The following is a 27,115-nucleotide window of genomic DNA, read 5'->3' as shown; positions in this document are numbered from 1 at the left end:
TGAAAGAGCGATGGTGAGAGCGATGTGTGGTGTGAAACTGATGGACAAAAGGAATACTGAGGAGCTTATGAACAAATGAGAATGTTGATAAGTTGGCGAAGGTGATTGGAGTAAGGTGGTATGGGCATGTTTTGAGAAGGGATGAAGGTGATGTTTTAAAACAGCGCTGGAATTGCGAGTGAAGGGTCAAAGAAAACAAGGAAGACCCAAGAAAATGTGCAAAAAACAAGTTGAGGAGGAGCAAGGTCGGCTTGAGAAATGGGGATACTTTAGACTGATCGATGTGGAGGTGGATCCGGCCACGTTTGATAACCGGGATTAAAATCCAGATTAAAATTGGCTTACTACTACTACAAGTACTCTCTAGAGCTGTACTGGCGGATCTAACTGCTCCCAGAAGGGTCACCCATGCCAGATTGGTCGAAAGGTAGAGTCCAGACAAAACGTAGTCCAAAGTACCCAAGTCCTTAATGACGGAAAAGGCTGATCAAGTTGTGAATGTGAAGGTGGATGAAGGCTGCGGCAGTGCAGCATGTAACCAGCTTCAATTGTCTTGGCTTGCCTTGCCATTGGACAAAGCTGGTGGCCCTGTAAAGTTTATGTATGCTTGAATGTGTACCATCAAGTTCACATTAAGCAGCCCATGCACACTGTGCATTGCACAGGCGTCTTCACAAGACAGAGTTAGTGTTTTTATTGTGAAGACCATCATCCTTGCAAAGAGATTGCAATCACCTACTGTATAAGTAACCAATTTCAGTATGTGCCTTTTTAATATAAAACTGCATTCATTAACACATGATTTTCAAGCTATTTTTTGGTATTGCATTGATTTTCAACCATTTTTAAAACATTCATCCCCCCCTTCCATTAATCGCAGTTCATTTCAACAATTGCTTGTATTTTGAACTTATTGCAATAGCAACCAGTCAAACGCAATTATGAGATCATCATCATGCTAAACAGTGCTGAAAGTGAGTAATTGCCAATTCATTAAAAGTTTTTGGGTAACGATTTCAAAAATACTTTAAATTTCCAATATATTATATTATATATATATATATCAAAAACTAGAGCCAATTAGAAAAAACGAATTGCATTTTCAAATTCAGGGTCCTTGAAATATTCTAAAATGACTCTCACACTTTGTGTCAAATGTTTTTTGTTGGCCTGTGTAATATATTTGTGTATTGAGGTGATTTATTAAATATTGCTTATTTTCACTTATGCTTCATTGAAAATAGATTTGAAGCCGTGTAGTTAGTCTTTCGTATGACTTTTTTTATATATTGTATGTGGTGAGTTTATCCATCACACAGTCTACATATTGTACTGTTATGAATATTTTGTTACTGTTAGTGTTATGGTTAGTTTGAAATTGCTTTATTTGTTAGTTTATTCTTACAAAATATAACTAAAACACGTCAAGGGTTGATCGGAAGGAAGCTTGACTACAAGAACTGCCTGTGTATAATTTCAGAAGTAGCTGCTTTGAAGAAATTAACAAATCTTAAATTGTACGCTGCAATGTTGCCTGAGGCTATGAATAAAAAGTATATACCGGTGGCACATAATACTGTTGTTTTTCATAATTTATATATTTCACTGTGTCCTTTTTTCTCAACACAGCTTATCCAAGTCAACTCCGTGCTAGTTGCCCATTTAAAGGCTGTCATGATTAATGATATTTGTTGTGTTGGAAACTGTGCTGTTTGGATGACGTCACTGAAGTGTGTGGTGTCTTGTGCATTTCACTTCATGCCATGCGCCTGATACACACTATGCAGCACTTTTCATTTGTCATTGTAAATTTCAGTGGCTTGTTTTGTATGAATTGTTTTGGTGGATTTTTTTTACTAGTTCAATCATAAGTACCGGTACTCGGTAGTGATAACTTGACACATTGTTAATTTTACCCAGCTGGCATTTTTGTCATGTCTTATTTGTTGCAGAAGAGTAACAGTGATCAAAACAAATTTGAAAATATGTTTTGTTATATGTTCTTCACTCTTTTATTTGCATAACATATATATATATAGTTGTTTGTGAAATGTGAATTCTTGCTGACCATGTTTCCAATTGTGAACGTCTTCAGGCTCTGTATTACTTGAATTGAACTTTAAATAATCTTCTCATGCAATTTCACAGAAATTTCGCATTGCTTTGCAGGATTCATTTGCAAAAGAGCTGTGGATATTTTGGTGGGGAGATGAACCTCATGTTGATCAAATTTGTCAACAAGGCTTGAAAGGTAACTCATTCGAATAGACCAATAGACTTTGGTGTCTGGTATTTTTCCATGAAACAGTTTGAGACTGGGAGTTAAATCGTAAAATTTGTGCAACATTTTAGTACGAATTTTACAATGAGCAAGTGTAGCACTCAAAAAACAAAGAAACAAAACCGTGACTCGTGGAGGCGGATGACCCGTGTTTGATGCGCAGTCTGCTTCAGGCGGAGATGGCGACTGAATATATGGTCAAGTGGGGCAAAAAAATGCAAAATTAACAAACTTTTGATTTTCTCACTGAAAAATAGGCCAAAAAGTCCAATTTTACTCTCTATTGATAAATATTGATACTCCGTTGATGTATCCAAAAAATTGGAGCACTATGTTTATTCTTTTTATTTTTATCGAATATTTTGTGTTGTTTTTTTTTCCCAGTGTTTGGGGCAATAAAAACTATGCACTGGGTAAAAAAACACAATCAATTTTCACAGCAAATTTTGTTTGTTAAAAGCAACACAAAGCAGAAGAAATAGGTAGGCTATAATACAGATAAGGATGAAATTGTAACATCTTGTTTAAACAAAGAAGTTTATGCATTATGAAGTCCATATTTACTTGGGAACTCAAGTTTTTCTTTTACTTCCTCTTCTTCGGCAAAACCAAAATATGATTTTGCACGTCTGGCAGTAGTTAACATTGCAGTTGAAAGGCCCCAAAAATAATTTTCAACGTTGAGGATATCTGTCCTCCTTTGTTGGCCAGTCCTAATGCACTGCATCTTCTGAAATTAATTTCTTGTGCAAAAACTAAAATTCAGCTTGCTCAACTTTTCCATTAACCTCGTCTCTAAAGACCTTCAGAAGTTTTTCCCAATAATATGTTCTTGGCTTCTCCCAAAACACTGCAAGGTACTTTCCAACATGCTTTTTGTTTATTTTCAATTTGTTCTCTTTTCTTTCCTCTGTTCATTTACACTTTCTTCAGTTACATCTTTTCTCTCTTCCTCTAAATCTTCCATTCCAACAACTATGTCTTCTCTTGTTTTGTCATTCATTTCTTCAGATTCATTGTCAGACTCTTCTACCATCCTTTGTATCTACTCTCCTCATGTCTCATCCATTTGTCTGTAAATTTCTCGATCTGTTCTTTTTTCTATTTCTTCCTCCTCCTCCAGGTTCAAGGCTCTCAGGCTCAGGCTCCTTCCAGCAACTGACATGCTAAAATCCATTTGAGTTATGATAAACCAAAGGTCACTGTAATCTACAACCTGGTTCTTAAACTGCAACGTCTAGCGTCTCACTTCTAGATGATAAAAACTAGTAGGAGTCTTAACTCTTGGTATGTAAGTTTCGATAAGTTATGGAATGAGTTGGTTTTCAATAAGTAAGTTTGTTATATGTTTCAAGAAGTTTCAACGTGCAGTCGAATGTAGAAAAGTAGTTTCAATAGTTTTTAAGATGAGCAGTGTGCTCCAACTATACTCTCGTTATGGGCTTCAGTTTCAAGGTTGATTTCAATCCGTTTGTATTCTATTTGAATTCAAGGCTTAATTTTGCCAGACTGGTCTTACTCTTTTTTGTTCCAATGTGTCAAGTTGGCTTGTGCAATCACAATAAACTACTACTAAGAATATAGACGCCGTTCTCTGTTCATCCCCACCACTACCGCACTCGGGATGTCGTTACACTACTGCAGTACTGCAGCTATATGGGTGATCAATGATCATACATCTTTAAATACTGCCGCTACATATCTTTTATATATAGTGCCGCCACTACACAATGACTATAGCAGTGGCCGAGTGGTTAGTCGGCAGCAGTGGCCGAGTGGTTAGCGCGTTGGGCTCGCAGTCGAGAGCCTGCGTGTTCGACTCCAGCCACCCGCACTGCTGTTGTTTCTCTGGGCAAGAAACTTTACGATAATTGCCTCTACCCAGTGATCGATTTCGAGTAATGGGTATAGTACCAAATTTAAGTCATAAGCAGAGTAGACAACCGGAAACAGACATTGCCGTCGGCTGCAGCGTGGGTCAGGTGTACGTCGGAAGGCGTACACCGATGCATAGCGCTCAAGTCCGCTTTCCCGCAATGCAGGATAAAGATAAACAAACAAACTATAGTTTTAATAAAGTGGTACAAAAACATAATTATGCCCAAAGTTTAATTTAAGGCACTCTTTTAGGTATAAACTTATTGTAGGTTTAGTGTTGCCGTCTGCAATTGAATTTGACATACTGAGCTATGGCCATTTGGCCATGCTCATGAACTTTAGATGGTAATTATCTACTTTACCAGTTTACCACCCTCAGAGTGCTGATTAGGGTGTAACACTCCGACCAACTTACTTGTTGGCTAGTTATTGTGGTTTGCGAAATGACCTAACTTGATCAAGGAAAAAAAATTTTGGGAAAAAAAATATTGTTTAAGCAGGCCACGCTCCCCGTTTTTGTCGCAAAATCCCCATTACCCCTCAATTTGCTATATCTCGTATCATGGTGGAGATAGAGAGCTGATTTTGCCGCCAAAAGATGCAGAATACCAAAGTTTCTATCCGACTTATAAACATGCTATAGCCCTAAAACCTTTACTTCTTTCTATAATTGAGAAAAACTGTTTTGAGAGTAAAATCTGGACCATTTTTGAAACAAAATGCTTGTATTTCAGATCTTGGCTTGCACGGTTGTCATTCAGTTATTAAACATAACCTTTAAATCAAACTTGTAAGCTGTATAAGAACAGTGATGTTTTATTCAATAATGAGGCATGAAACAATCAACACAAAACTATACAATACATGCTAGACAAACTACATTGTCCTGTTAATTTCTCATTGCGAATAATATGCATTGTTAACGTAACTCTTTGTCTTTATGTCAACATCACTTGTGTCACGGATCTTTTGGCTATTATATAATTGTTTTCTTCACGTGGCCTATCAATCGCTCACAAGAAGTATTGTTGTTTCGAAACACTTCCCAATCATCCTTACTAATACTCCCTGCTGTCAGACATGGTGAAAATGCAGAAGTTGCTACCATAAATGCCGCCAGCGGACGGTTTGACCACAACAGAGCTTTGGTGTCTGCTTTTTTTGCTGTTGAAATCCTAGACACATCAATGTTGGCATGCAGTGCACCCAGCGCAGCTGTCTTTGGGTTCAGCCATTTTTCACTGTGGTCAATAAGCATTTCTTTGCTGGCTCAGAAACATTACAATGCTTTCATGAAGCTTCTCATTTTTTGTTGAAGTTGATGATGTTGAAGCAATTTTCTCTTCACTGCCACTCATACACTTAATTCACTGACTGGATGATGACTTTGGCATTTCCTCTTCAGAAGATGTCTCTAATTCATTACTGTTACTTACTAGTAAGATCAAACTCATCACTAGCGTGTTTATGGCAAGTTCTGAGAGTTCTGTCTTGCATTTGCTTCAAATTTTTGCGACTGACAGCCACATCAACACCACCAATCACCATGTTACGTTCTGAACGCTGATCTAAAAGAAATTTTAGCTCTTTTGGATGAACGCTTGAAGACATTGGACAAGAGCAAATAATCTTTGTTCTCCAATGGTCTGTACAGGGGATATCTTCTTCATTGATGGTACTGTCAAATGCGAATTTGCATTTACACGAGCAAATGTCAAATAGCTCATTAGCCTACATTGTTTTTCAAAACTGGCAATTTTTTGCAAGTAGCTTGGAGATGCGAGTCTCTTTCTTGGTTGTGCCTTCAAACTAGAAATAAGATTTAAACTGCTTTTGATCTTTTCTTTAATTCTTTGAGATGATAACAAAACACTTCCTAAGTTTGCAAAAACCCAAGTTTGGCGAATGTCTTCTTCTACAAGACTTGCAACATCAGAGACAGTAGGCTTAAAATTGGGACCTTTTCCAAGTTTTAACTCATGCTGCCTCCAAAAATATCCTAATTACATGATGGAGTGTTGGCAAACAGCATAATTTTGTAAGCTTTTGCATTACAGATACATTCCTCAGAATACTCTGACGTGACATTTATTGTGTAATAGCTTTTTATTATAACCTCTAACCTGTAAACAAAGGATATAGCCTACATTTAAGTAATGTTGAAAGAGTTTCTATCACAGACATATTGCTGAGTATATTTTGATGTGATATTTAACGCCAGCAGTTTTAAAACCTGAGGTAATTACTTAACCAGCTTAAAAGCATTATTTTGGTGACCTGGGGAAAATTCATTATTATTCGACTTCTTACATCTTTGTAATCAATTTTGAGATAATCATCATAAAATTTTGTGTACCAGTGCACAGTGCTGTATATTGGTGAAGGAAACTTGTAAAATTGTACTGATTTAATTCTGTGAAAAAGTTTGAGAACAACAATACTGTCTTCTGTTCAATGACTGTACTAGTTATACAGTTGTGAGTTTGAATAAAGGCTATATGTAATAGCTTAATGACATTGATCTGAGCCATGATCTGAAATACAAGCATTTGGTTACGAAAGATGCAAATTTTACTGTCAAAAACAGTTATTCTCAATTATAGAAAAAACTAAAGGGTTTAGGGCTATGGTACATTCATAAGTTGGATATAAACTTTTATATTCTGCATCTTTTGGTGGCAAAATTAGCTCTCTACCTCCATCGCGGGATGAGATATAGCAAATAGTGGGGTTATTGGGGTTTCGCCAAAAAAATGGGGAGTGTGGCCTGCTTAAATGATTTTTTTTTTCAAAAAATTTTTCCCCCTTGATCAAGTTAGGTCATTTTGCAAACCACAATAACTAGCCAGCAGCAATTTGTAAAAAAAGTGTGTAAAGTGTTTGATGTCGCTCAGTCTTTATACACAACTAACACTATATCGACGGTCGAAAACAAAAAAGTCGTAAGTGACATTTTTGAGAAATTCGCTTTTTTGTATTTTCAAAACCTATGCATTTAGGGCTATCTACTACTATTTCCAGCTTGTTTCTATCGTGCTTGTATAACGAGATATCCCAAGCCATTCATGAAAAATTTGAAAACAAAAAAGACGTATGTAACACATTAACATAACGTAACACAAGTGATTAAATTGCTCTTAATTCCTTTTATTTGAAAATTTCATTGAAAAAGAAATGTGGCAATCAGTAAAGTATAGAAACGTGCTTCATTTAATAGTTACAGATATTAATGTTCAAAATAACAAAATTTAAAAAAGAAAAAAAAATTTTGTTTTTTTGCCTTTTACTCCAAAGTGTAAAACTGCACTTACGACTTTTTTGTTTTCGACCGTCGATATACTGACAATGCAATTGCACAGTAAGTAAAATCGCATCCCACCATTACCATCTTCAGTTCCCTCCTATTATGGCAATGTTATTCCAGTGGTATGGCAATACTATGGCATTCAGCATGGAGTTGTGGAATCACTGAGTGTTCTTCCAGTCCGTGATTCATCAGTGGTTATCTTCAAAAGAAGCTCAACAATTTTCATAAGTAGTTATTTTAGTGTAGATTTGTACCTAGATTTCTGTCACAGGTCACTAAAACAAACATTTACCATCGGTTGCCAACTTAGTGCATGAAACAAAGGTCTTAATTTATAGCAATAATGATGTACACTATAGGTTTATTAAAGTTCACAATTGATTTGTTGTAGATGAGGATAAAGGATGCTGGGACGACGGCCTGTCATACGAATGCAGAAGGTTACTTTTTAAAGCTATTCACAATCTTGTAGAAAGGTAATTGAGTTTGCTGAAACTAATGACTGATCGTGAATTCTCTTGTAAGCTTTCCATCCATTATCATTTCTACTAAATACAACAAAGCAGAAAATATATTATTTTACTAAAACTGTTTCATTGCCTAATGACCTCCCATGCATATAAAGATTTTATTGTTTTACTATAAATACTATAAATATACATACTTGCAACAATTTACAGCACTTAAATTGTAATTATTTTATTAAGCGTGAAAGAGTTTATGCCATAGCATGTTCCATGCAAACCGTAGCAATCCCTGTACCAGCCTTTGTGTTATGGTCATGATTTGTATGAGTAAGATCGTGTACTTCATACTGAGTGTGTCGTTTGTGAAAGTGTAGTATTGTCACTACCGAATGTTTCATTGCGTTTATGTTGGTTGATATGATCTGTTATGTGTTGAACATGCACAGTAGCTAGCCTTGTTGTTCATAAGGTGCAGCTGGAGTTTTCAGTAATAGTATGTGAATTTTATTAGGTTGCTTTTTGACTCAACTTTTTCTGATATCGTATAAAATCACGTTTTTGAACGACATTTACAAAGACATAAATTATTTAATAAGAATGGTATCCTGGTATAGTGCTGACGCGTTTCATTTCCTGATCAGCTGGCCTCCTTAGTATTAACAATGCGTTCGCTTCTCACAGGTGCTTGTTCCATGAAAACTTCGTTAGACTGGGTCAGTGTTTTGTCAAGCCATTTTCCTTGGATACAGATGAGGATATAAGGTTTGTTTGCAATTAACATCATGACGGTAATAAAATTACTTTTTTCTGAACACTGTGAAAACCTCCATCTCAATAACTAACATTAAGTTTGTAAACACATCATTTTACCACAATAGAAATTAGAAGGTATGGTTGGTTTTATTTTTGGCATTAGCATGGGCAGTTGTGCAATGTGGTATTTCAAAACAGCTTTCAAATAAGAGGTACCTAGTTGGAATAATGCACAATTAGCAAAATTGATTTCAATCTGTCAATCTTGGCCACCGAACTTGCGTCAGTGGTTCAAAGCCTCTGCAAGTATGCATTGCAATACTGTACTACCAGGATTAAGTTAACAAAGAAGCTTTGGCAGACTATCTAGGGCAGTAATTCTCGACCGCGACCCAACGGGCCGCATGCAATTTGCAACCATTCTTGCTGCAGCACTCATCAATGCATCAAAATGTTATTTGTGCTAGAACTGCCTAAAATGGCGAGAATACATGGTTGTCACATAATTTAAGTGTTCCAGGCAAAAATGCCAACGTTTCTCCACACTATGGATACAGAGCAATTAGCTGTGTTTATCAGGGGAGTTACACCAGACTTTAACATGTGCGAGCAATTTCTCACTTTGGTTTCATTTACGGCAAGTCGGCACAACAACAGAGATAGGTTATATATGTTTTGTGCATTTCGTTCAAATCTTCTAAGCACATTTGACTCGTCAAAGCTGTGTTCAGTTGCAACAGATGAGTATGTTAGGACAGAATCATGGTCCTCACTCCTCATGGACTTGTTAGCACATGGCGTGATTCGTGAAGAGGATAATGTTACTCCTGTGATGTGGCACCACTGATAGTACGTTATTGTATTGAAATGTTATTATGATGTGTTTATGACCGGTCACCACATTGTCTTTGATGACCATCGGATAGTAACTCGGATTGGATCGTAACTCGGCACTTGGAGGTTAATCCTGCCACCCTTGGTAACGGGGACATCGCCGCATTAAAACTGGACTACTACTACATGTAGGCCTACTACAGTATATCGAATCGATTATTTCTGTATATTATACACTGGTAAGCTAACACTAACAGTATATGAAGCATTTTACACGGTCATTGAAGGTGTATAATGATTGAAGGTGAAATCGTAACATCAACAGTAAATTGGATTCGTGCAAATGCGCTTGATCATGGCAAATTTGAGCAATTTATAGCAGATACTGGTGCTGACTATGGACTATGGATACCTGCTCAATGCTCATGTTTACTGCCGTTCATAGGCGCCGACTCCGGTGGGGCGGAGGGGCGGCGCCCCCCCGTGAATTTAGCTCGGGGTGGCTGTCTCCCCCGCAAATTATTTTTAAAAAAATCCTAAAGCAAATGATTGTAAGTTCAAATTTGCGTTAGTTTGACCTTCATTGCGGATCGATCTCAATTAAAAGATCTACTTGTTGCAACAAGAGCGCTGCTCCTAGGATAACAAAAGAAACAGAAGTACGGTAGCTGATAAACGCCAGCATGGTGCCGTTGAAGCATAGTAACAATGATTGAAAAACGTTTTTCTTGATTTCTTCTGCTTTGTTTTTTCTTGGGAGTGTCAATAACGAAGTGCAGTTTGCTCAGTTTAGTATCTACGCGTATTAAGAGCTAAAGTTCAAAGTGACTAGCATAGAATTCGAAGTAGCCTACAGGCCTCAACATTCGTTTTTGTTGACGGCGGACAAACGTGTCCGGTCTGAGCAGCTATCTCGGCGGACAAATCAAGTCTCACGGCGGACACACTAGTTTTAGCCGTCGATCGTCATGCTTAATCACTTTATCTTGATAATAATTTATCACCATTTCAGAACTATAACTACGGTTTTAGAAGGCTTTTTAAAAAATCAGTAAAGTCACTCTGAAAGGCTTTCATCAGACCAACGACTTGCGCTTGAAGAGTCAAAGCGCCGTGTAGCTGGTCAATACGTCACATAACTGATTAACTTCCCCCGAACGAGGTCGTGTGGCTTATTGCGTCACAATACTCTGGGCAGGAGTCGGAAAATTTCTACACCAACGCTACTATTTTCTGCTGTGCAAAGTTTCACAGGCTTTTTTCTTTAAGTTTGTTTTTGCGTGTCATGTGAGCGAAAGTGAATTTTCTTTAGGTCTTTTCTTTCTTACTGTAATACCAAAACTTAACAAATTTTGTTGCATCTTGCTGCAATAGCCTACTCGTATAATCTAATTTAGTAACCAACCTTGCCGTATCATTATTACTCGGAGACCAAAGCCAGACATTGTGACGTAAAACTTGAACTAAATTGCGCGTGATTAGTGTAGAAGTACCTGTACTCCTATCGATTCTTAGCGAAGAATTCACCTTTGTTACGCTGATTCAATGTCATCAATCGTTGAAGCAACGTAAAAATCGAAAGTTTTCCTCCTTGAATGGAAGCTAAGGGATACAGTATTCACATTTTCTAGATGCGCGCTAGAATGCGCTGGAAAATCTATTATTGCAACAATTGTTCGTGCTATGCAATGACGATTTGTATCGCTAGTTCCTGTGTTATTTCTCGGCGGACAAATATGACCGATCTAGATGGTACTTCCCGAGGACATCACATGCTATGACGGTATGTCCGCCGTGAATTTCGAGGCCTGAGCCTACATTATAAAGCTTGGCGATATACAATGGCAGATAGACGCAAAAAAAACATCAATGCTGACAAACAAACATCAGCATTTTGAATGTAAGCAATCAGTCGGCTAGAAAGTTTGCCCCCCCGGCAATTTTCAAAACCCGGCGCCTATGCTGCCGTTCGATGGTTAAGCCAGTGCGCCAAGTTAACGGATCATTTGAAAGTAAACAAAGCTTATTAGCGACATGATTGATGAATTTGAAAGTCGCAATAACGGTTCAATATTCTTTCCTGCCCATGATGAAAATATTTGCAACATCTATGGCGATAGAGGCAATGATTTTCAGTTGGAGCTGCTAGATTTGCAGTCAAATGTAAAACTAACGCAAGCATTCAAACGTGATCATCTACTTCATTTTTGGAGTCGAGATCCAGAGGGAAGTATCCTAGCTTGATAAGGTAAAGCACTGAAAAATGCCTATGTCCAACGTAGCTTACAGCAAAATGGTTGGAATTAAATCCAAATATCACAACCGATTGACGAACCATCATCTTAACCAGCGTTTGAGTACTGTACTTTTCAAAGTTACCCTCGTTTTGGGAAACTTATTAAAAGTCAAAGTCAACATCAAGTTTCACATTAAATTGCATTTATTTTGTTGTTGCCCATTACAATTACAAAAGTTAGGTTTGGAATTTGGCCCCTGTGCTGAAAAAGGTTGAGAACCACTGATTTAGAGAAACAGACACGTATCTTTCAATCAATGCTTAAAGTGCAACAGTAGATGCCGGGCAGTGTTGGAATCACGTGTGCTTTTATGTTGGTACAAATGTACAGTTTCAACTGTCAAAGGGAGATTGTGATTTCACTATTTTTAAAATGTAAACCACGAAAAATTCAATTTATTTCATCAAATAACCGTTTGGACCAGTTTTACTGTTTCCAGTGTTTTGCTTAGCTAACTGCAATGCCATTGAAGTTCGCGAAAGGTGCATTAGCTTGACATTGCTAGCACAATTTTAAGCTAGACGAAGAGCGCCGAATTATGAAGGCGCATCTTTAGTGGCTTGCTGTTGTTGGACACGCGCCTTAGTGTTTTTGCAGCAATGACAAACGTGATGAAGGTTTTGTGTGATCTGCACTGGCGCCAGCAGACGCGGTTTCCTTACTTCCATGAGGTGTCGATATGAGCCTTGTTACAAATTGTATTGTCTATATCGCCACTCAGTGGTACGGCGAGATGATTTTCAGCTTCATAAGTCTCCATAGTCTGCTGCGGCACTAAATACCTTCCGAAGTGTGTTACCGGCTTCAATTTAACGGCTGTTTCGCGCTTCGATCATTGTATGCACAAAACAATTACTCTGGTTGTAAAACCTACCTTAGAAATGCATTGCAAAGGCGGGTATGAATTCGGATCATGATTTGGATGCCTTAGTAACATCTTTCATTCTGAAAGTGTGGTAAATGTGTAAATTTTTTCACACCATCAACATGCTACTAAGGTTTGTCTCGGTCTGAGTAGAACACGTGGACCTCGATTGATCATTCTTAGCAATGGAATAAAGTTTTAATTCAACACTTTCCGCAGGAATCGTTAATACCTTCATAAAGTCGTTGCGACATCTTCCGCAATTCTGATGGAAAGCCGCCGTATTGCGTCACTAGCTGATATGCGGAAGCTCAACTTGCTGTGTTTTATTTCAGTGATCGATTTTCTTTTTCTTTCTCATTCTTCTTGCACGGTGAGAGTTCAGTCTGCACGACAGTTGAAATAACTCGCCATGGAAACGTGGAAAGACTGACCCATCATTACATTCAGCAAGTGAATGAAAACAACGTTTCAGATTCTGGTATGTTAGTCTTTGCTTCATTGCTAGATCACTTTCACTTTCGTGAATATACTCGCTTGTTGTTGGTTATACGTTGGCTTTCTTGACTAAAGTAGTCGTGTGGTAGTGAGCGTTTGGCATGTGTTGCAGTGATACTCTCGCCTTACGGCTTAGAAGGGAAGCTAACCGGGGTGGTGTACCGACCACACGAGTCGACTGTTCAAAAATTGCTTGAAGAATGGAAACCTTTCTACCCACTTGGGAACATGGACGATGCCACCATGGTAGGATACATTTTCACTTTACTGTATATCAGAATATATAACTTCACTGGCATTGTTTATTTTGATAACAAATGTTTTGATTAGTAAGTGTGATGATTGTCTATTCAGGAAGAGATGATGGGTGATGGAGATTCCCATGCACCTGTTCCTCCCGTTGTCGAGGTCATTGTAGGTGAGTTGTTGAGACTTGCTTATCTTTCACCAGAGGTTAGCGAAGCGACAGTTTAAAGCTTCAACTAAGATTAAGCCGATCTACGCTAAATACAGTATAATCAAATCAATTATATATATAATGGACGAAAGTTGATGATTTGCCCTTAAACAATCGAAAGTTTTGTACACATGCAGTTACGAGCAATGTGACAAGACAATAATTATAAAGTTATAATGGCATTTCATACAAGTACATTCACAATTGTGATAATCAGGAGGGATTCATATGAATTATCCGTCTCATCTCGTTCTTGTACCTTCATCTTCTAATCATATTCCGCCTGACGTGAAACCTTCCACCCCTGCTGCAGGTATGTTGTCTGGGTTTTGTTTGCTCAACTGTGATTGTGATAAAACAATACGAGTTTCTCGCACTCAATAATATGGTGCGACAGTAGTGCTTAAAAGTCGTGTGAAGTTTGATTGGCGTGTTCAGATTTTTTGAGTAAATTTAGAGTGCATTTTATCTTTCTAAATCTGTAGCAAAAATATGTGCTCATTGTACTGTAATTGTTAATTATTTCAAAATTTAAAAACGCCTCGCGGGCCGCACAAAAAGTCCTCGCGGTCCGCGTGTTTGAGGCTCTTGGTTGAGAGAGTTTTGTATTATGGGTGGGGATTAGAAGTTGAGAAGTCATAATGAAAAGTATGTTGAAGATATTGAAGAGTCCTAGTTGATATTGAATAGAATAAGATGTTATTTCAGGTTGTAAAGTTGCTGTTGCAATTAGTAGCGCAGGCCTATATCTATTTTGAAGTCGGAGTATTTCTGGAAGCAATGTACAATCTCGAAAAATAGAACTATTCTACATTTATTTGACTGTTTAATGTTTGATATTTCAATAAACTACGTCATCAATTTTTCCAAAATCTCTTTTCGTGTAAGAGATAGAAAGAACTGTGACATCAGGGCTGATTGTCTTCTGTATTTCAGCGACACCTGGCGGTTTATTGAACGCGACCCCGTATGGGCCAGCTTCAGTATCTAGTACGACTGAGCCATCATCCCAGCGAAGTAAGTCTGTCTTGCTTTCTGCAACAATCCTTCAAAGAGTAAGACTTACAAAAAGCCAAAGATGGCTGTCACATCCCATTGCCTCCTGGCAGAGTGCACACGAATGAAACAGCATACTTTGGCTCCTTGCGAGTCCAAGGAAACTAAAAAGAACATATCACTGTTTCTGAAGCATCTGGGTTTTTCTTCATGCATACACTGCACAGTACAGCTTTATTTTTGTAACTTGATGGCCAAAAAATAGGCAGAATCGGTTTTCATGAAAACCTACCAGACAACTGGTCCAAAACAAAAACGGCGATTCGCTGCAACTGATTGTTTTAGGTCTTCTCATTGGATTGCTCATATTATATCCGCATATATTGTTGACATGGGATTTGCGGCAGAGTGTACCACGATCGCCCATAGACGTGACCGACATTTGTCTATTCACCTTGTTGTTCCATGCAGCCCCCGATCCTGTGAAGGCAAAGACTGGCTTCATACGAACGCCGTTACCATGCCAACCAGGATACTTCACCAATCGCGTCCGAGCCAATAGCAAACGCGCCACTGAACCCGGACCTATACCCACACCAGTGTCTGCAGCCATGCCGACCGTTGAGACCCCGTCTTTAAGTGGCCAGAGGTTTGCAATTGTTTTCTGATTTGCTGTGTTCAATCTCTACCTTGAAAGCATTACAGAGTTGTAACTGTGTTTACGTACATCATTAGAAAGGTCGACCTTTGAGGTCTGGCTCACGTAGATTGACCATTTTCAACATGCTCTGTATGAACAAACTGCTGTTATTACAATATCACATGTACCTGCCATCCCTGTACCAAGAACATTGTACATCGGTAACGATGCTTTACAACATAGTTGAATGTTGAAACTATGCTTGGGTCAGTGGGTCTAAATGACGCAAGCTCGGACTTGACAAAATAATCATGGTTGCAAGACATCATGTGACGGTATGCAAGTGTGAGCCAACGACACAAAATGTTCAAGTATTGCTTATTGTATCTACTACTTGTGTCCAATTCATGTTGTTTTGTGATGGAGTTGTTGCTTGAACGATGGATCCTTCTGGTTTCGTTAACTATGATTGACCATTGTGTGGTATTAATTTGATTTTCGTTTTGCAGCTCACAATCTAATCTGAGCCAAGATTCAATGAGCACCAACCCTACTCATTCTGAAACGAATCCCCCCGATGGGATTCACCCTCCTTCTAGCAGTATCACACCCCCCTTGAAGTGGAGTTTTTCGGATTCCTTTAAAGCTGCAAGGTGAGCTTAAGATGCGACATATTAGGCATGCCATCCTTGTGAGATGCCTGCATCTCATTGAATGTTGCTGTGCAATGTGCATTTCCTGAATGTTTGCATTCCTTTCTTTCCTGCCTTGTTTAGAGTAGCAAACCTCGTCTTGATTGAGATCAGTGTTCATTTTTTATTCAGTTTAATCATTTTGACCCGTTGATGGTCGATCACTTATTGTGACGCATCAAACAGGTCGATCGCCACCAACGACACGATTGGTTTCGGTGACATCCAGAAACCTTCGCTCATTCACAACTACAACCCTTTCCACCATCGATGCATGGATGAAGGTTTAGCTGGGGGAGAAAGTTCGACTTATGGCGCAGGAGTCTCATCCACGACCACCCCCGCATACGATTGCGATGGAATGATGACACCACACAGCTTCCTCGCCCTCCAACCCAATCCTCAGACCATCCCTCAACTTCAGCAGTTCCAAGAAGTCAATCCAAACCTGGTCTTGTCAAATCACATGCACAGCAACGAGAAGATGCCGGCGCCATTCATTCCCCTGGGCAGTATTTCTGATGTTTGGGAAGGCAAAGAGTTGGCTAAACCATCGTTGTCTAACCTACCAGTGCCTACAACTGAAGAAGGTTCATTAGAGATTCAGAGGATGGTGAGTTTTCATGAAATTGTAGTTGTTACCTTTTGGCTTCTAGCTTTTGACATGCTCTGCTGAAAGTTCGCTTTGAAACATATGGATCCTTTTATTTGACTTTGATGATTAACCATCCTCACCCCGAGCGTGGTCATACAATGTTATGACTATTGAGTTATATGTATGTGACCACCATGGCATGATGTTTAGTGAATATTGTTTGGGATTGCTGCAATTTACTTTGATATTCTTAGATTGAAGACTGGAAGGATTACAAGCTTCCCTATGTCCAGCGATCCTCGAAATTGCCTTCTGTTCAATTTGATGGTCACAATCGCCCTTTCTTTCGGAAGTCTCTAAGCAGCAAGTACAGTGCCAAACAACGCCCATACTCCTGGTAGGAACCGCTACTGTTGACATTTGGTTTGGATGTAAGGCGACTTAATGATAAATTGTAGTCTGCTTCATTGTGACGTCCACGACTTGCAAGGCATCGATTGGATGGTAGTGGGGTAGATATCTCGCATAACGACTACGTCGGGGCTGGTTCACTACAATGTGGCTGCGGCTCATTACCCACGAAAGCATGAGACTGATTTTCTGAACTATCATTCTTATCTCTGCCATTGTCATGATTTTTTTTAGTCCAAGCAGCAAGCGGATGAAGTTGCGCGGGATAGTTGCGCTTTCGAGCCCGCTAGGTGGCCCTGCTGGCTCCGACGATTTCGAATTCCTGAACACCGATCCGTCGTTTTCATTTGCTCTGGATTCTGATGCGCAGCACTCTTTGCTTGGTGAGTGTCGCTGTTACATAGTTATCTTATGAAGTTTGTTTTACTGTTGGAGATGATGATATCTCAGGTCGAATACTCTCATGTCATTGCTTCAAACCTCCAACCGTGTTTGCCACATAAATTCATCTTTAACTCTTCTACAAGAACATTTAGCCCAATGGTAAAACAAGGTTCCCCTTTCTTCACTTGTGTTGCTTTCCAGGTCCGGTCAAGAGCGAACTAGGTACCACCACTGACCCGTACGCCTTCAACGACCTCGATGATAGCGCAGGACCAACGAGTATGTTCTCCGACATAAACCTCAAGAAGTGCCCTCAACAAGGCTGGCCAGCCGCCTCCCCCTGGCCTGGACAATCCATTGTTGAACATGATGTCAAGAATATTAAAACGGTGGGACAGCATCTTTTTTTTAGTTTTTTGCATTATTTTCCATGATTTTGACCATAAGAAATCCGAAAATGGCAACGATTTTGCTCTCAGATCAGTGGCGTAGCCAGAAAAAAATTTTTGGGGTGGGCCAAATATTTGATGAAATGATGAGAACGACAAAGTGTTTGATTAAGCCATCGCCACCTGATGTGCAGTGGCGTATCCTGGTGGGTTGAGCAAGGGAAGCAATAAAACTGGTGGGGGTTAGAGCGTGCCGAAGGCACGCGTATTGTAGGGGGGTCCGGGGGCATGCGCCCCCGGAAAATTTTTGCAAATTTACACTTAAATAATGGATTATAGCGCTCTCTGGAAACACTTTTAGGGTAATATTTGTATGAAATTTATTAGCAGATAAACAGCTATTAACTTATTAAAGGTAGCTCGTACACACAAACGGGCAAAAACTGCGGCTAAAATTAGAGAACACCAAAAACTCAGTTACACAAAAACTCAATAACTACACAAAAACCCAACAGTGTAAGCCATTCTGAAATTGCTCCACAAATTAGTTAAAAGAAACGTAAATTTTTTGCGCGATTTACGATTTGCAAAATTTATTGGTGTCTTTCTGTGTGTCTAAAACAAATCCTTGCGGGTGTTAATAGCCAGATGTCTTGGAAAACGTTATAAATTTCTACAAATTTCATTATATTTTAAACAAAGGGCTCAACTTCGGAATCCAAACTTTGAAAATTTGGGGGGCCATGGCCCCTTTCGCACCCCTGGCTACGCCTATGTCTCAGATAATGGGATACTCTGCTTCAAGAAGCCTAAACATTTCCATTTTCACCAAAAACACCCATTTTTGACTTGATCACTTTGACATTTAAAAAACCAAGATCCTGACGGAAGAACTCATTATTTCAACTGGAAACATTTCATCCAATGCCTTACTGTTGGGTCACAAGTGAAAATCAACTTTTGAATATTTGGCATTATTTTGAGAAGTGTAAGGGGATTTAGAAGATTAAGAAGCAGCATTTAGCGCCACTAGTGGTGGAAAGGCATTTTGCTTATTTTTTGCTTATAAAAGTCATGATGACGTCATCCAAAAATTTTTAACCTGTGGTATAATGATCAATTAAAGGGCAAGAGATTAACTCATTTCTTTGTAATATAAGACAGTACAATTAGTAGGCTACATTGCCTTATTGTACTTCCTATCCCTGTCAAATTGCAAGAATGAAAACAATTGAACTGAGCAAAAAGGAACAAACACTCACTCTGAAAGAGAAACTGTAGCTGCAATATCGACACTACTGTTTTTCAAAACGGACTAAATTTCTTACCTTAAAATAAAGCTCAGAAAATATATTACAGTCGAACATTATCAAAATACACATACAAAAACAACGGTATGAAATGCTACACAATGTTACTGCTTCAAACTGCTTTGTAACTTGGTGCGTGGTAATTGGTAACATGATAGAAGCTGAGGCCGTTGAATTTTTCGTGAAAAAAGATAAAGATTTGACTAATAAACGTCGGGATGATTTTGACTATGTTACAGAATGCAGGCTATCAACTAGTTCGGAAACAATTGAATACTTGAATTCAAGAAGGGCCCAATTTCCATAAAGTTATTTTTGAGATAAATGCGTTTTAAATATTTCGGTCATTTATTTTCATAGTGGAACTTCGATAATGAATTGTTTTTCATATCTTTATCCTGCATTGCGGTAAAGCTTCCGACGTACACCTGACCCACGCTGCAGCCGACGGCAATGTCTGTTTCCGGTTGTCTACTCTACTTATAACTTAAATTTGGTACTACCCATTACTCGAAATCGATCACTGGGTAGAGGCAATTATCGTAAAGTTTCTTGCCCAGAGAAACAACAGCAAGTGCGGGTGGCTGGAGTCGAACATGCAGGCTCTCGACTGCGAGCCCAACGCGCTAACCACTCTGCCACTGCTCCCGACAAAATAAAGTATTATGCCCGGAAATACAAGTTACTTGGAGCTATTGACAGCTTTTGTTTACACTTTGTGTCCAAATTAATACTTGGTAGTTTACAAAAGTATTTAAGTGTTTTGACTTAGTGTCGTTTTACGAAATGATGAAAGTAAGAAATAGTCCTAGGCAGTGTTTTTTTTAAGGTGTTTTGGGGGACCGAAACGGTTCCCCAAATTTCTCCAGCGGTTTCCCAAAATTTGGACTTGCAACTACAGTAGAAAAGTAATGGTTGTTTCTCGCTATGTCTTAAGCAAATATGGCTATTTTTTGGTATTTAAATGAAACACTTGCGGTCTCTTAAAACTACTTAGCGGTCACCCAAACCAAACCTTAAAAAAAAAACCTGGTCCTAGGTGATGTTGCCCAGAAAGCCATGTATACTTTCTAATTAACCGATCGTTTTGTATGGAATTATTCATTAACCAGATTTCGTGTTCACAGGAGCCATCAAGTAGGAGCCACCTTGAAACCCTCCTCATCCAAAATTCATCTTCTGGCATACTGAATGGAATACCACGTAAGACGACCACACTCAGTCTTAATGCTCTGTGCACATGTGGAAGTGTTGTAGAGTAATGAATGCAATGCGTTATGCGTTGCTTGAACAGTCGGCGCGCGTCATCCGGTTTACTGTTTGTACCGAACATAACTTTATTTTATTGATTTATTTTTCTTCACGAGATGTTACCGACTGGATTTGTTGCAGCTCAGAGTGGTGGCCCTACCCCTGCGATGTTTCCGTCATCCAGAAACTATGTTAGCTCCAACAAGTCGATGGGAAACAAATCAGACATGGATGTGAGTACGGTTTGCCAGGTCATCGTGAAATATCTCGGACTGCACCAAAACTTCGTTCATCAGTCCGTGATGCTTTTAGTTATCTCGCGGTTGGCGTGGTATCTTCCTCTTGTGAATGTAATGCTGAGGAATTGACCACAGGCCGTATCATCAACAATGCATTATTTGCAATCCGCCTAACAGAGTAAAAAGTCTGCGTTTCTTGGATGACAAAACCAAAGACTTGCTGCTCTAGTAGCCTTCCAGTGTAGTCAGGGACACTGGTGAACCTGGGATTGTGAAAGGATACTCTCGGCTCCAGAAGCTCAAATAAAGAGGAAGATCTTGCAGTAGCAACATTTAAATGATCGCCTCAAAACTTTAGTGATGTCATGTTGACACTGAAACTTTTAAGCTTGTAGAATTGTGATTTGGCAGGGATCCCAATTGAATAACTTGGTAGAAAGTGACCAGCTCAATGCACGCCACACAGTTTTTACGACATATGGTCGTATGCCTCATTAATGTTGCTTGTAGTTGGTAGTGTTCACGTGACGTTGCGTTTTGTTGTCATAGTTTTCCATGGATGATCTAAAAAGTCCAATGTTGGAAGAAGATGAAGAAGAGGGTGCTCCGACTCCTCCTCAAGAAGTCAGTGATGTTGTTGCGCTGCCTGCTGCTCCTGCCACCACGTCTTACGCCACTCAAGGTTTGCATACACTTCGTCTGTGGTTTCTGCAAACGCCTACAATATCTTAACCGAACTATCGCCTTCCACAGCATCTTTGTTTTCAGGATTTGTATTTCCAACTGTAGGCTACATCATCACGTCAGGTTTTTCAACAGATTTGCAACGAATGTTCCCGACCCCACCTTCGTTGGAGCCAGCTTTCTCTCCCGAAGGCCGCTACGTTCCTAACCACCTGCTTACCAACGGGTCCACGTTTGACCAATCGACGGTCAATGTCACAGAGCACGGCTTCTACAAACGCAACCTCGACGTGGACAAGCTCGATCCTGCCGTGCATATGCCGCATGGTGACGCCACACAGCGGGTTGTATCGTCTGCGCTTCAGGATGACAAATCCGGTTCGCGCATGCGCAGACATCCAATTCCAACAAACTACCGTACCATCTCCAGGCTCGGACAAATATCTGTGGTTGACAAGCCATACAAGCCGTCTTGGGAGGTGAGCGCATTCATCTTAATGATGAAACCGGCAAATGTTGACTAAACATATTCCGTTTTGTCAATCATTGTGTTTTAGCAGATTCCTTCCAATGTTCCGCCTACGAATTTTATATTCCCCCACGAAGTTCCCGGTTCTTTTATTCCTCCGACTACACCCAACACCATGCCAGGGGGACTCACTCCCGGCACACCCAGCCTATCTTCAATACGGACTCCCGCATCGGGCCAGCCTTATTCCGTTCCCACCCCTAGTCATGGACAAGGAGGGATCCGTAGCATTGAATCTCCCCGTTCCTACCCCACCCCGGGATCCCACCTTTCTGCAAAGAGGTTGTACGTTGACCAACACGGCAGTGGAGCACTTTTCTTGAATCTTCTTCTTTCCGACTCGATTATGAACTTGTTTTGGGACAAGTCGTTCGACCAATGCGCCCTATGCGTCTGCAACACGAACATTAACGGCGCGGACGTGGAGCTCGGCTACCTTCCCGCCTTATCCGGCCAGGAGGCGCAGTATCCTTGCAGCTGCGGGTTCAGGTCAGTAGCTCGTGTTTTGTCATAATCAATGGCGGTTGCTTCCTGGCATTGTTTAGATGAGCGATCTTCACTTTCAATGGTACAGCAAGCAATTCTGAACCAGTTTGAAAATCACGAAGCTAAGTTCATCACCGGATTCAACGAATTTTTGTGCGCCTTTAAAGAGTAAATATACTGAATCCGTTATTTTACTTTGCTGCATGTGCGTGTGGTACATTGGTACAACAAGACGAACTTTCTACCGACGTTCTATAAGTTAAAAGAGCTCATAACCACCTCCTCCTTGATGCAAATCTCGCTGCTGCTAACGCTCGTTTTGATCGACAGCGCTGTTCGCAACCGCATCGCTTCCGTAGGCGCCGGGCTCTTTCTGGAAGATGAACTGGAAGTGGTCGGAGCACGTCATGAAAACGAGATCATTCACGCCCGCAAGCTGGACAGTTCCTCTCTCCAAGGTTTGTGCCTTCGACTCGGTCCCAGTGCTATGTTGCATGTCGTGGGCCAGCAACAGAAATGCGATGCTGATAAAGAAACTAGTGGACAACAGGTTCTTGATGTTTTGTGTTGCAGATGACATTCTCCTTTTAACGATGGACAACTGCCTCTCCCCATTCACCACTTCAAACCTCGTGCAAGTTTCCACCGCCCCAAGTTCCGGGAATTACGTTGAAAACTTTGTGGCGCGAAGAGGTGATTGATCTTCGTGAAAGGATTGAGTTGTACCAAGTAGATAGTTACAATTGCAGCTGATTTGCATTGTGCGTTACTGCGCTCAATGACCGGCTGTACTTCCTTGCGTCACAATGACATCACGGTCGATTCGTATTTTGTAGATGAATGTGAAGCGTTCGCTCAAGCTTTAACTTGCGGGTTGTCCACCTTCGATCATCCCGTCAAGGTGGATGCGCAATCTCTTTTATCTTCCATTCATCCCTGGATGACGTCACAATGTGAGTTGTTGCTACTGCTTGCTGCTCCACCTCGTCACCGCAGTGACATCATCACAAGTATTTTGCAGGCGACGCGTTGGCTAGTGCCAGCACATTCGATCTCTACCGCCTTCTAGTGTCACTTAAGCCAGTGTTACAAGATGCTATCCAGAAAAAGCGGACCACAAGATCCTTCGAAACAACGCAGCACGTGAAAGGCCCCCTCACCTGGAGGGAATTCTGCAAAGAAGCAGGAAAAAGTAAGTTATGATGGCCGAGTAATTCTTCGTGTTGTGTTGTTTGCCACTAACCATGCTCGTTCATGTTCAGACGCAGAACCTCAACCCATTCCGTCGTTCGTGGTAGGTTACGATCAGGACTGGCTTGCCATCGCGCCTAGTGCGCTCAAGTATTGGGAGAAGTTGCTGCTTGAGCCATACTCCCCTCCGCGCGACATCGTCTATGTCGTCCTCAGCCCTGACACCAACCAAGTGTTAACTTGTGCGAAATTGTTTTTTAAAGAATTGAGCTCCTTCTTCGAGGTGAGTGGTGATATTGGTGGCTGATACTAACCGTGTGCTTACCACAGTTTTCACTGGTGCAGTTGATCATGTAACAAAAGGTGCATCTTCAATAACCTCTGCCTACGTGAACATTTCAGTATTGGTACCTACTATTGTTGCAGTCCTATCGCTTGGGACGATTAAAGCCTTACAACAAAGCCTTTAAAGACTCCGGGATCATGCGTGTGGGAGAAGATAACATCAGCTCTGATCCTCCAGAAGGTTGTTCGTGGCTGAGTGACTATCAATCCAACAACGAAGCCGACAAGTTGCAGATGTATGCACACGCTTGCGTGGTCAGCTTAGGTGGGTATGCCTGATTGTAGGCAAAGATTGCTCCAATGCATTCTCATTCGAGGCTCCAACCGCCACATTGTTATCCGCAGGACAAATGCTCAAAGAGGAACAAAGTCTCGATCTGACATCACTCTACATCCGGGACAGTCGATCCCGCCCGCAATGCATCCCTCCCACGCCACCAAGTGTGCAATCGATTTTGCCCAGCCAGTCACGCAACGCCATCATGCCATCCCCTCAGCCAACCAAGTGAGGCCATGCCTGCTATCAAACTAAGAGCGTTTTTGTATTTTCACTATAGACAAAGCAGATGGTAAGGTCTAGCAACCTGTTTCGGCTTCTCCATGTTGCGTAGAAGTTCAGTGATGATAAATTTGATAACCTTTTAAATTATCCGGTCAACACAATTTCTGGTGCAACAAAGATAAGAGGGTTTCGAGGGTGGGGAATCCTTAGATGGAATATGTTTTCCCGTATCAAATTTGGTTTTTCTACTGCTCTGCAGCCATCACACGTTAACCCTTTGAGCACCAGTGGCACACTTATGTACCCCAGATTAGACCTGTTTGAAATTAAATAACTTCAATTTTTTTTTAGCTTGCTTTGATTCCCATGGTTTTCACTATTAGAAATCCGAAAATGACAACCATTTTGCTATCTTGCCTCAAGAGCCATAGACATTTTTTGACTACTTTTTGCCAAAATCACCCATTTTTGACCTGTTAAGCCATGATCCAGGCAGTGGAACTCTATATTTCAACAGAAACACCTTTCATCTATAACTCACTAGTCTAAACTCAATTTCTGGATGTTTAGCACGATTTTAAGAAGTGTGGAGGAATTAAGGGCAGCACTTTTGCTTATATGTTCCGCAATGGGTCTCGTCTTACAGAAAGAGGCCTGAGATTTTCTATCTTTTTCTCTTAGAGACCCATTGAGAAATTTCAAAAGATGTGTAAATGTGGCCTGATACAAGTAAGATGTCTTTTCAACACTAGTGGCGATAAGTGCTGCCCTTAATTCCCTCCAAACTTCCTAAAATTCTGCTAAACATCCAGAAATTGATTTAACACTGGTGAGCTAGCTATCGTAAGGGCATTGATGAAAGTGTTTATGTTGAAGTATAGAATTCCACCGCCTGGATCATAGCGTAGCAGGTCGAAAATGGGTGATTTTGGCAAAGGTAGACAAAAAGTATTTAGGGCTCTTGAGGCAAGGTATCCCATCATCTGAGAGCAAAATAGTTGTCGTTTTCGGATTTCTCATTGGAAACCATGGGAATCAATGCGAGAGGCTAAAAAAATGAAAATATTTAACAGGTCTAATCTGGGGTACATAAGTGTACCACTGGTCCTCAAAGGGTTAACGTGTCATGGCTGCATTTAAAAAAAAAAAACAGATTTAATACGGGAAAACGGACCTCATTTGAAAACTCAGCGAACCAATTGCAAACCAAATTTATCCTAAAATGATGTCCCGATCAAGTTCAGGCGCTGTGCAAAGTAAATTGCTAGGTAGCCACTATCCAACCTGTGTTATGATGTTAGGTTAAAAGACTCCCGTTCCTCCTATCCTGCTCCCTATGACCCAACCACCGCATCTTCCATCGTCGTCTATATCCTTGATCCGTTCGAGGGCACGATGTCTCATGGTCTGTGGCAGTGCTTCCTATCTTTGCAGAAATCTCTACCCAAGCCGATCAAGGACCATCTCATATTGCAGGCAAGTTTTACCAGTTGCCACTGACAATGGCTTCTTCAAGTACCCGCTCTTAGGCAGTGCACCAATCAAATTCTTCCTTTCACGTCCAGATTGTTCCGGTTGACCGAGTCCTCCAAGCCACGTCATCGAACGGAAGTGCCTCATTTAGTCACGTGCTCAGGTCGCTGTCCTTTAGCGTCTTTTCGCAATGTCGTAAAACAATGCCGCAAGAGAGCAGTGTTAGGTCCATGACCGGATTTGGACCAAAAGTTTCTCAGCAAAAATCTCTCAACGATTTTAACCTGGTGAGTTTGTGTTTATGTAAACTGCGTTGACGCTTGTCGTTTGTGTGACTTTCTTAATCCGCATGCTTGTGATTGTTACATTGCAGAGCCACAAAAGCAATTTGTATTTACCCCCTTATGTTCTATCCCTGCCTCACGAGCGTAACAATGAGGTCGTTAACCGAACAGTCGAGTCCAACACCTTGTACGTCTCATACTGCCTCTCGCACAACCAAAAGTATGTGCTCGTTACCGCCACCGACCGTCGAGGAGGGTTGCTGGAGTGCGGTTGCATCAACATCGCAGTCCCGCCCAGGTCAGTGGCTATCAATCTTGTTCTGATGCGGTTTGATTTCTTGCTTGCTGCTTTCTGACCACAAGATGTCGCACAGGAGGCTCCTGGTGGGGAGAAAGCATCGCGCGTCAGTGAGGAGTGACGCCATCGCAAAGTTGTGGAAGTTTTGTATCAACACCTGCTCCAGATTTTCCGCCAAGTCATGGAGAGTTGTGATTGGGAAGCTGGGAAGGTTGAGCCACGGCGAGATACGAGGTCAGCTGTGTTCAGCATTTTTAACCTCTTCTATATTCTATTGATCTTTTGGGTAGATCATCAGGGATTGTCAACCTTGCCACTCTCGTTTACCCGAAGACTTAAATATCGCTTCTCCTTCCACCAGCTATTTAGATACACAAATGCTGCCACAAGTCCACTAAACTTTTGTAGTATACGTAATACGTATTTTACTTTACTAAATTATAATTTTTGGTCTTTTACAAAACAAAGAACTAACCGGCGAATCACAGTGATATGCGTTTGTTTACATGTGACATTTGAAAGACTCCAAGCAATAAAAAATATTTGTAAAAGTAAAATACTGGTCCAGCTATCGTCATTTTTGACTACATGGTATGTCATGCTCTTTATTTTTCCTACTTTAATAAATTTACCCCTTGGGGCTTAAATTTACCCGAGGGGTAAATCCACCCCGGCTAAGAATCCTTGGTATCAACAGATGGCCCGTTGCAGAAATAACTCTATTTTACAATTTCATTTATGATTCATGATGCTATTTATGTGGATACCAAGCATTTATT

At 40.5% G+C, this 27,115-nt stretch overlaps 1 protein-coding gene across 1 annotated transcript in view; it reads left to right on the top strand.

The window, feature by feature from the left end:
• LOC145767033 (mediator of RNA polymerase II transcription subunit 13-like) overlaps positions 1-27,115 on the top strand; it is a 42,973-nt gene that overhangs the window by 12,918 nt on the left and 2,940 nt on the right. The window contains exons 3-32 of the mRNA XM_082578764.1: positions 2,149-2,251; positions 7,858-7,942; positions 8,615-8,695; positions 13,018-13,163; positions 13,293-13,426; positions 13,535-13,598; positions 13,855-13,950; positions 14,574-14,654; positions 15,105-15,282; positions 15,783-15,926; positions 16,152-16,578; positions 16,815-16,957; positions 17,206-17,354; positions 17,557-17,744; positions 20,182-20,257; positions 20,447-20,538; positions 21,094-21,226; positions 21,364-21,707; positions 21,786-22,246; positions 22,574-22,701; positions 22,817-22,936; positions 23,080-23,196; positions 23,265-23,435; positions 23,506-23,717; positions 23,861-24,044; positions 24,125-24,284; positions 25,583-25,757; positions 25,847-26,041; positions 26,128-26,336; positions 26,413-26,570. Coding sequence (XP_082434890.1) covers positions 2,149-2,251; positions 7,858-7,942; positions 8,615-8,695; positions 13,018-13,163; positions 13,293-13,426; positions 13,535-13,598; positions 13,855-13,950; positions 14,574-14,654; positions 15,105-15,282; positions 15,783-15,926; positions 16,152-16,578; positions 16,815-16,957; positions 17,206-17,354; positions 17,557-17,744; positions 20,182-20,257; positions 20,447-20,538; positions 21,094-21,226; positions 21,364-21,707; positions 21,786-22,246; positions 22,574-22,701; positions 22,817-22,936; positions 23,080-23,196; positions 23,265-23,435; positions 23,506-23,717; positions 23,861-24,044; positions 24,125-24,284; positions 25,583-25,757; positions 25,847-26,041; positions 26,128-26,336; positions 26,413-26,570 — 4,954 coding nt within the window. The remainder of the gene's footprint in view (positions 1-2,148; positions 2,252-7,857; positions 7,943-8,614; positions 8,696-13,017; positions 13,164-13,292; positions 13,427-13,534; positions 13,599-13,854; positions 13,951-14,573; positions 14,655-15,104; positions 15,283-15,782; positions 15,927-16,151; positions 16,579-16,814; positions 16,958-17,205; positions 17,355-17,556; positions 17,745-20,181; positions 20,258-20,446; positions 20,539-21,093; positions 21,227-21,363; positions 21,708-21,785; positions 22,247-22,573; positions 22,702-22,816; positions 22,937-23,079; positions 23,197-23,264; positions 23,436-23,505; positions 23,718-23,860; positions 24,045-24,124; positions 24,285-25,582; positions 25,758-25,846; positions 26,042-26,127; positions 26,337-26,412; positions 26,571-27,115) is intronic.

The sequence above is a fragment of the Aplidium turbinatum genome, chromosome 3, assembly GCF_918807975.1.
Source record: "Aplidium turbinatum chromosome 3, kaAplTurb1.1, whole genome shotgun sequence".
Taxonomy (NCBI): domain Eukaryota; kingdom Metazoa; phylum Chordata; class Ascidiacea; order Aplousobranchia; family Polyclinidae; genus Aplidium; species Aplidium turbinatum.
The sequence above is the reverse complement of the archived record's forward strand: the minus strand, read 5'-3'. Positions and strand labels throughout refer to the sequence as shown.